Consider the following 10,090-nt stretch of genomic DNA (forward strand, 5'->3'; position numbering starts at 1 on the left):
ATCCAAGACCGCCTGAAGCTGGATCGCAACCGCCCTCTCGATCACCTTACCCAAAAATGGTAGCAGCGAAACAGGCCGATAATTATTATGTACCAGGGGGTCGAGGGAGGGCTTCTTTAAGATAGGTTTTACAATGGCCAATTTAAGTTCTGATGGAAATTGCCCTTCCCTCAAAGATGTATTAACTATCCGGCGTAACAACAATGTTGCCGCCGGTCCCCCCTGGGCCGCTAACCACGAGGGACAGGGATCAAGAGAGCAGGTTGTTTTCCAAACACTTCCGAGGATCTTGTCCACATCCTCGGTACTCACCAACTCAAACTGATCCAGTTTAACACAGTCCACAGAGGCTCTGGACACTTCTACCCTAGGTTCTGCTGAAGTGTCAGCGTTCAGACCTTCGCTTATACGAGAGGTTTTATCCGCAAAAAAGTCGTTAAACAAGTTACAGCAGGCCTTAGAAGGTTCAAGGATCTGGTTCAGGGCGGGAGGGAGCTGAGTTAGCTCCCTAACCACCCTGAACAACTCTGCCGGACGCGACTCAGCGGACGCAATACGAGCACCATAGAACGAATTCTTTGTTGCTCGTATTGCCTCTCTGTAGTCCTTTAATAGTTGGTCTAGGAGAGCCTTGTCGTCTAAGCGAAGGTGTTTCCGCCAACGGTACTCTAGCTGTCGCAGAACCCGCTTCCTTGCCCGGAGATCTTCCGTATACCAGGGCTTACGTTTGGAAGCAGGCCTGAGAGGGCGCTTGGGAGCGATGCTGTGTATAGCCCTAGAAAGACCGGTATTCCAGATACCGGTGAGGGCATCAACAGAGTCGCCGTCATTTCCAACCGTGAACCCCTCTAAGGCTTCTTGGAACCTTCCAGGTTCCATCAGCCTTCGAGGGTGGACCATCCTAACAGGTCCACCACCCCCGGGGGGGATCTGGGTATAGGCCTTGATTTTCACCTCTATCAGGAAATGATCCGTCCATGGCAGGGGGGAAACATTAGCTATTTCCACCCACGGATTTTCCACATCCGAACAGAAGACCAAATCGAGAGTATTACCCGCACAGTGCGTTGGACCCTGTATCAGCTGGGACAGGCCCATGGCCGCCATGGTATCCATGAATTCCCGAGCCGCACCGGATGGAACATGGCTGGCCGTGAGGGAGATGTTGAAGTCACCCAGGACAAGAAGCCTGGGCGTCTCCAACATCAGCTCAGCGACCAGCTGTGTCAGCTCGTTAAGGGAGTCCGCTAATGCACGGGGTGGCCGATACACTAACAGAATCCCTAGACTGTCCCTAGCCTTTAGGGTCAGGTAAATACACTCGATATGAGAGGTCAATCAAAGAAATAATACATTAAATTCAATGTATGAGTTAAATTTTAGAAAATTGGTGATTTTAGAACTTGGGTAATTTTAGACATTTTGGAAAGTGGATAGTTTCAGACACTAAGTAATGTTTAAGTAATGTTAGAATTTTTTTTTTTTGAGGTTGTGTAATACTCAGGACTGCAAAAGGCAGTTGGTGGGGTGTCTTTTGGGGTTTGGAGGCTCTACTTTGCTCACCTCATCCTAGAGAAATAATAATATAAATAATAAATAAAACTTTATTTGTACCCACCTCTTCATCAGGATTGAGGCAGTTTACAGTAAAATCCATACAATATAACAATAAACCCACTTATTCCATCCCCTTAAAATGTCTATTAAATAACAGTCAGCCTTAAACAACCCTTAACAGTAAGACACAAAACATTTTTATTTCTACCCCAGTGGACTTCACTATGAAGCCGGTTGGTAAATAATACAGGTGCAAAGGCAGCATTCAGGTAACAGAAACTAACATAAATGCATACACACTGATATTAGCGGTTCTGGGAGTTGTAATCCAAAGGGGCCAACTTTCCCAAGTTCTGGTCCACTGATCTCCATATTTGTCCACACCAACTGGTAGTGATCCTCCAAGATTTCAAGCTTGGAAGGGCCTTTCTCAGCCTTACCTGGAGATCGTAGGATTTGAGGTGGGAATGCTTTGCATACTTGGAGCGTCCACTGAGCTATGATTCCTCATGCCCAATTGTGTTTGTGTGTTACATGGGGTTATTTTGTTCCCTACTTTTGGAAAAAATAAGGGTAATGTCCACCTAGGGTGGTTGGCCTCACCTCTCCCTTGGCCACGATTACCAAGGTGTGATGTTGTGGAACCCAGCTATGTATTCAGCGGTCTCTGGTTATTTCAGACAATCAGTCAACCCGATTTCCACAAAAAACATTTAGTGATGAGGCAGAAAGAAATATGTATGTATGTATGTATGTAATCAGCAGATGCCACAGCTCAAAGAATGAGAAGCCAAGTGGGAAATGGTCTTCCAAATGAGAGGCGAGGGGGCCCCTGAGTTCAAGAGAAGCAAAGCTTTCTGGACCGTAACTATTCTAGAACTCATACTCTGTGGTTCTTCACCTTCTCAAAGATTTGCATCACCTTGGCTGCTGGGATGCATCCTTCTCTCAGGATGGTGATGCCCACTAGGAGAGGAAGCAAAAGAAGGGAAATAAAGGCTGGATCATCGAATCAGAGAGTTGGAAGGACCCCAAGGACCATCAAGCCTACCCCTTGCATCTAGCGCAGGAAATCCACAGATAGAGGACCTTTGATGGGTGACCATCTGTTTAAATACTCCCAACAAAGAAGAGCTCACCACCTCCTGAGGTGGCCTGTTTCACTGTCATAAAACTCTTCTTGTTAGGAAGTTTCCCCCCAATGTTTAGTAGAAATCTTATTTTCTTGTAGATTTGAATCTATTATTAGTTCTATATTCTAGGGAGCAGACCCTGAGCTGAAGTGACAAAGGAAAGGAAAATGGCCACCTGGTGTTTGGGAGATTTACTCTTTGGACTACAACTCCTATGCTGGTTGGAGGAAATATAGGAAGCTGTGATCTAAAAATGATCCCTCAAAAGTAATCCCTTCACGAGCTTTGGGACCATCATGATCAGCCTTACCCCTGATTCCTATTCAAGATCTTTCATTAGCCTGAAATAATGACTAGTGATCAGATCCCTCATGTCTCCACCATAAAAAGCCATTGTTAGATCTGTTTCATGGGCAGAATGTTAGTGTTAGTCTCCACTAGAGTTGACCCACTAAATCAATTCATTTTGGCTGATCCAACGCGTCTCCTCTAGTTGAGATTGGAAGTATTTGGACTTGAGTCTACAAGGTTGTCGCCTTTTCTCCTTTGGCACATGCTTCAATTACAGCCAAACCCATTTTGCTTCTCCTCTGTGTAGCCCCATTTCTTCAAAATCAAAATGGAGGTGCCCAGGCATTCTGTATCCTCCCCTGAAAAATTCTGGTGCTCCAGTAGAGACTGAAGGAGCCAAGCCATTGAGGAGAGTCCTGAAATTTTAGTAGCCCAGACACTGAATTCACCAACCAGTCCCTTGTGTTGGAAGTCAACAAGGAGCTCTAGAAACACACTCTTGTGCTAAAACAGCTCCCAGAGTGTCCAGAAACTGAATCCAAGGCTCACCTTCATCTATCTGTGTGCAGTTGACCACCGTGGATGCCATCAACTCATTTGACTCCCCATCGCAGAGGACTCCCTCCAACTTGTGGCCGAGACGTCTGAGGATGAAAAGAAGAGTCAGTACTCTTTGGAAAAAGCACCACTGCCCCATGTATACCCACCCTTCACTGGCATGAATTGCATGCCTTTGTATTGTATTTCTGTTCTGATTGTAAGAATTCTGTATGTTTAAATTGTAATTAGCCAATCAGGTGTATTGAAGAAGCTTCTTTGTCTTCAATAATATAAAAAGAGCCATTTTGTCTTGTTCGGGATCTCAGCTTTTTGGAACTTGAATTCCACTGAGATCAATGTTTTCCTTTGTCGACAATTGGAAATAAACTTATGGATTTTCAATCTACTAGCTCCTCTTGTCAATCATTGCTATGCCAGGCTAGATCTTTTAAGTTTCCTGAAATTTCTGTTACAGTGGCTCTTCATAAAGACTGTGCATAGGACTCACGAGATGACCATGTCATGGTGGGTACTGTCGGTCTCTCCACTGGGATTAGCAGAAGTGATGGCCAAGGGGCCGGTCATGTCTATGAGGTGGACGGTGACTGTCTGGTCAGGGACTCTGATCATGATGCTCTCTTTGGTCCCCACGTGGTCATACCCAGCTCCAATCCCTGGGGAAAGTGAAAATCAGTTATTGAGGACTGGAAAACTGTCAATGATTAATTCCAATCCTGGACTGGAGACCCAAGCCACTTCTTCATTTACTGCATTAAAGGGCAGAACTCACTTCTGAGCATGCCTTTAACACTGACTGGTGGCTTGGGTGATCTTCCTGGGCATCACAGACCTTGAAAAGCAAGGGAACTTAGGAAAGATTAGTGAAGGCAACAAGAAAGAGACAGCACCTATCTTACCAACCTAGTTTCTTTAGCCACTCTCCCTTCTGGACGATGCAGCCAATGCCTCCGGGATAAACGTTCTCCATGAATTCCCAGAGCAAAGGGCTGAAGGGTGGGGAGGCTTCCCGGAGCTGGCCCAGATTTGAGATGAAGATGCAGATGGGCTTCTCCTGAGGCCGGTCCTGTGTGGACCAAAAGGTGAGAGATAAACTTAGCAACATGGAAAGAGACTGGGACACCACTGGATTGATCCCAGTGGGGCAGGAACTTCCAGACCAGACCTTCTGGACTTCTCAGGAAATGGCAAACTACACAATCTGCACACACCCACACCCCCGCAGCTTAGCACATGCATATGAAGTCTCAGCTTCCCCACACCACACCAGCATTGCCCATCGTCCACACCTTGATTCTGTAGATCTTCTCAATGGCTTTGGGATGTTTGCAGGAGGCTGCGAGGGCATAAACAGTATCTGTGGGAATGCCGCACACCCCGCCAATGGTCAGCTTGTCAGCGATGGTCCGGAGCCCACTGGTCCGGTGGGAAGATGGGCAGACACAGGGTGGCAGGGGCTTGGATTCCTTTTCAGCCCTCTCAGCCTGAAAAGGGTTCAGAAAACAGAGGTTGCTGCATCAGGCTGACACACCGAGCCGGGGAGATGGTTTCTATTGGGGTGGTGAATGCGCTCTGGTGTTTAGCCCAAACTTTCTCAGTTACACTGAGTGTGTAATTCAGTGAAGGGGAATGTTCTTTGGATACTGTAATGCAAGGATCTAGATAGGAATCCCCTATGGTGGCAGCCCTCCATCTGAAGAGAGAAAAGGCCATTAGTGGCTACCGCAAATGATAAGTATATTTCAACTCCTGTATAAGAGGTAGTTTTCCTCTGATCTCCAGCTGTTGATATGCAGTTACTGAGCATATCATGAGAGGAAAGGAATTACTAGGGGGGGGAAGCAATAATGCTGGGGAAAGGGGGAAGCAGCAAGAAAAGAGGAAGGCTGCACAACGGATGGATTGAGGAAGCCATGGCTGTCTTGCAAAACCTGAATAATAATAGGACTGCACTCCCTTCCCAAAGATAACATTCTGAGCTGAATTCCCAGTTTTTGTATGGGCTCTCTCCCTAATTCCCCATAAGACTGGAATGTCTTTTAGTTCCCAGGCCTAAGGCCTTGAATTTAAAATGTGATGGTATTTTTGTGCCTTCCTCTTTTGCACCCATGGACCCTGAGAACATCTCTGAACTTGAATCCAGCTCTCACGCTGAAAGGCATTTCCAACCCTTGCAACAGTTTTTCTTGCTCATGAAAAAGGGAATGGCCCCCTTGTCTGTTTCCTTCTTTGATGGAGAAAGGGACCAGGTTGGGCGCTTACTCTCAGGAGAGGGGATCCCATCAGGAGGAGCTCTTTGCCAAAGACACAATTTGCGAGGGAAGCTGTGGCCCCATAGAGGCAGATGAGGCTGAAGAGGGTCAGCATCGCAACTGGAGAAAGAAAGAAGATGCATGGAGCCACATGAAAGGAAAGGTCTTGGAGGAATTCCTCCTACATGCTGCTTTACCTCACTAGCCTTGCTGACCTAAAGACTTACCTTCCAGAGGAACTGGGAGGCTTTCCACAGTGAAGAGAAGGAAGCAGACAACCACCATCTCCATCACAACAGTCAGACAGAGAAGTACCAGGTTGACGAAGGAGGCTGTGGGTGTGAAAAGAAAAAGAGAGGTGAAGTCGGAGGCTTTAATGGCCAGCATCCATATTTTTTGTGGGTTTTTTGGGCTATGTGGCCATGTTCTAGAAGAGTTTATTCCTGACATTTTGCCAGCATCTGTGGCTGACATCTTCAGATGCTGGTGAAATGTCAGGAATAAACTCTTCTAGAAAATGGCCACATAGCCCAAAAAATCCACAAAAAACTATAAAAAGAGAGGTGTTTCATATTATTAGGGCAAAATATATGGGAAACATCTGTGTCGTTCGCCCACACTCAGCTTCCCACCATTCCCAGATCTATAACTCAATCAGTCCCTTGGTTTTCAGATTATTTTATTTTATTTATTCAGTGAATACTCTGCCTTTTTCCTGGGATAGGAACTACACAGCCAGCAGAATTGTCTGGCAATGTTTATCCAAATGTAGATTATGGCTCTTGTGTCAGCGAATACACTACAGGGGTGCACCTACACTATAGAAATAATGCAGTTTGACACCACTTTAAGTGTTCTAGCTCCATCCTATGGAATCCTAGGGTTTGTAGTTTGACAAGGCATTTTAGCTTTCTCTTCCAAAGAGTGCTGGTGCCTCACCAAGCTACAAATCCCAGGATGGAGCCATGACCATTAAAACGGTGTCAGACTGCATTATTTCTACAGTGTAAATGCACCCCAGATTTTACTTTGAAAGGATCTCTCCAAGGAACTGAACCTAACTAGGCAACAGAGTTTGGAGAGATCACAGTGTAAGGTACAGTGGTACCCCGGGTTACGAATGTAATTCGTTCCGCGGCGCCGTTCGTAACCCGAAATCTTTCGCTAGCCGAAAAAGCCATAGCCGCTAGCGCTGAAAGCCGCGATTTCGTGCGAAAAAGCGCCGAAAAGCACCAAAAATTTTTTCGTAAGCCGGAAAAAAAAACATAACCCGAAACAGTTTTTTCCTATTTATTTTTTTCGTATCCCGGAATTTTCGTAACGCGGTGATTTCGTATCCCGGGGTACCACTGTATTCAGATATGCTCACACTTGTATTATTATCCAGTGAGCTGCCTTCCATGAAGAAGCTGAACTGTTTCCTCTGGAATCTCTGCAAGAGGGAGAGCAGGAAACTGGCAAATGGCCAAGCTCTGCAAGAGACAACTCTCCATGCACAAGAGCAGCACTTTGCACTGTATTGTGGCTTACCTAAAGTCATCAGGAAAACGTTGACGACCAAAAAGGCTGCAGCTCCTGCTGTGAAATCTCCATTGCTCCTTCCATCCATGGCCAATAGGGATCCTGAAAGAAATAGCAGCAGCAGAGTTGATAGCTGCAAGCCGTTTTGCAAGGACAGAGCCCTCAGCAAGGAGCAATTGTTTGCTCTTCCCTGCTGACTTTGAGCAGCATTTAGAGCAAGGGTAGGAATCATGGACAACTGGTTGTTGTTGGACTGTATTTCATCACCAGCATCATCTTATTCATTTATATCCTGCCTTTCTTTCAATAATGGGACTCAAGGCAGCTAACAAAAGGATTAGAGTCCCTCACTTACGGTAGTTAGGAGTGCTGGGGCTTGTAGTATACTACCTGCAAATCGGAGACAGCTCCAGGTTGCCCATACAGCTGCATAGCAGAATGGCAGAACCGGTCCAAATCCTCTCCCTTTTTGCACCTGCATCCTGCAGACGTACAGCTGGAATATGGCTCCTGGGATCAACACAGAGGGAATGCAGAGGATCTGCCTAATGGGGTCACCAAGAGTCCCCTGAATAGCTGAAAAGCCAGCCAGGCCATTGCAGACATAGAACAAGGCATCGGAGACCTCTGAAGCCACAGGCTCTTGGGAGTCCTTTGACCTTTTCAGGCAGCTTTTGATGCCCATCAGCACTTTCTGAAGCTTTGAGCAGGACATCACTTGAACCCCAATGGGAATCAAAGCTTTTTCAGCAATTGAGTTAACGAGGCTGGCAAATGTGGCATAGAGGGAGGCAGTTGTGTAGAGACTGCAGGAGACCCCAAGGAAGATGTGGCCCCAGCTGATAGGAATCTGCTGGATGGTGGAGACTGTCAGGAGGATGAATAGCAAATTGTGGAGAACCTCCAGAACATCCCGGTCCAGGGACAGGAAGAGGAGGACTAAAGCTATGGCCAGGAAGAACCAGCTGCCCATCATCCCCTCCCGGCTCAGCTGAACCATCTCAGGCTGGATGAACATAGTGGCCATGAACTCTTGCCAGGACATCACCAGCCAGTAAAGACTGTGGGTGCCCATCTTAGTGGTATGATAGGGGTCATCTCGCAGGTAGCCATAATAGCTGGACAGAAGCTGTCCTATAGCATTGATGCTGACCCACATGGCTCCGATGTAGAGGTTCCTCAGGTAACCGAAGGCATAAAAGGCAAAGATGAAGGCAGAGATAGAGTCACACAGGTTGCCGAGTGCCATGGGGTCAGCATACTTGGTGTTCTTCTTTTTCCCCTCTCCAGAGTTCTTGGAGGAACCATGGCTGGCGGTTCCAAGAAGGAGAACATTGAAGAGAGGGTTCCCGAAGCCAGGGAGAATGTGCCTTTGGGTGATGGTTTTGAGGAGGAGAGCAATGGCACCATAGATCCCACAGGTGACAATGACCAGCTCCAAGACCCCTGATACCATCAGAGCCCACTGGGCAAAGAGCCCCACAGCTTCAAACACCAGTGCCAGCGTGATGGCTCCAAAGAGGAAAGGCATGACATAGTTCACGGTGGCTGAACAGAAGGAGAGTATGATTGAGATGAAGATGTAGGCCACCAGTCCAGCTGCAGCCCCTTCAGGGATGGAGGGATGGGCAGGTTTAAGGGAGGGAAGGAAAGTGGTGCCATTTTGGTTGGTGGTTGCATTCTCTGGGGAGGAGTAAGCCCCAAGGATGATGCGTGTGGCCCCCAAACTGCTCCACAGACCAGCGAAAGCCAGGAAAGCAGTGCCTCCCATGTGGTCATACTTCCGGAAGGAGAACAGGCCGGCCAAGAGCTGAGAGAGTCCCCCAATCAGGACAAGATGGACTCCTAGCCAGGGGAAACCAAGCAAAAAGAAAGATAAGGGGCTGTTAGAACATGACAGAGCAGCCCAGGGTTCAGTTTCTGGGAAACAGGAATTGGGAGGCACTGTCTGGGCTTTTTGCCTGAATTGTTTTTCTGAGGAGACCATCCTCATCTCCTATCAACAGCCCAGAGCAAGTGAGAAGCCGCCAATGCTCTGGCATGGCCCACCTGGCCCATGCCAAAATTACTATCCTGGTCATCATGCTGGCTGAAAGATTTTGAGAGTGGGAGTCCAAGCCCCCAACTGCCGCCTCATGTTTTGCTTATGCCTTGCACACTCTGGTGCTAAGGTGTTATGGCATGGAGGGAGAGCTTTCCTACCATGACTTTGAGCCTGGGATCTCAACCATGCCTCCCCCCTTCATTTTGAAGAACTCATTGACTTCCATGGGAGGCTTTCAAATATCCAGCTGCTTCCATGGAGAAACGTAATTCATGCATAAGATACCAAGGGGATCCTAGCCATGTGTTGGCTTCTGATGACCCCAAGAATTTTTCATACGGTTTTCTTAGGCAAGGGCTTCTCGGATGTAGTTTTACCAGTTCCTTCCTCTGAAATCTAGCTTAGAGCACCTGGTATTCTTTGGAAGTCTCCTATCCAAGTACCAACCAGGGCTGTCCCTGTTTGGCTTCCAAGACCAGATGGAATCTGGTGCCTTTAGAACCATACCTAGTTTCAGTTGGTGATCCCAGTTGTGGGATAGATAAACCAAATCCCTCAAACTCAGGGCCCATTCACATTACAAAAAAAATCGGTTTTGAAACCGATTCAATCACGTGAAGTTCCTACTCACCTAGAATCTCACACAAGCGAATCCGGGGCTTGCACACCCGTTCCGTGGTAAATGGCCCCTAGCGCGGGTCTTTTGAAATCGGCGCAAATACCGTTTCTTTTTT

At 47.2% G+C, this 10,090-nt stretch overlaps 2 protein-coding genes across 3 annotated transcripts in view; one reads left to right on the top strand and one right to left on the bottom strand.

Annotated features, from left to right (window-relative positions):
* LOC121921898 (zinc finger protein 397-like) overlaps nucleotides 1–10,090 on the top strand; it is a 942,727-nt gene that overhangs the window by 788,182 nt on the left and 144,455 nt on the right. The window lies entirely within an intron of this gene.
* LOC121921994 (putative threonylcarbamoyl-AMP synthase) lies at nucleotides 1,705–6,119 on the bottom strand. Its single transcript, XM_042450840.1, has 7 exons — nucleotides 6,019–6,119; nucleotides 5,802–5,911; nucleotides 4,829–5,023; nucleotides 4,443–4,605; nucleotides 4,030–4,195; nucleotides 3,531–3,625; nucleotides 1,705–2,523 (listed from the first exon to the last, which is right to left on the bottom strand). The coding sequence occupies exons 1-7, from the start codon at nucleotides 6,080–6,082 to the stop codon at nucleotides 2,438–2,440; spliced, it is 879 nt and encodes a 292-aa protein (XP_042306774.1). The 5' UTR covers nucleotides 6,083–6,119; the 3' UTR covers nucleotides 1,705–2,437.

Source organism: Sceloporus undulatus, chromosome 2 (genome assembly GCF_019175285.1).
Source record: "Sceloporus undulatus isolate JIND9_A2432 ecotype Alabama chromosome 2, SceUnd_v1.1, whole genome shotgun sequence".
Taxonomy (NCBI): Eukaryota; Metazoa; Chordata; class Lepidosauria; order Squamata; family Phrynosomatidae; genus Sceloporus; species Sceloporus undulatus.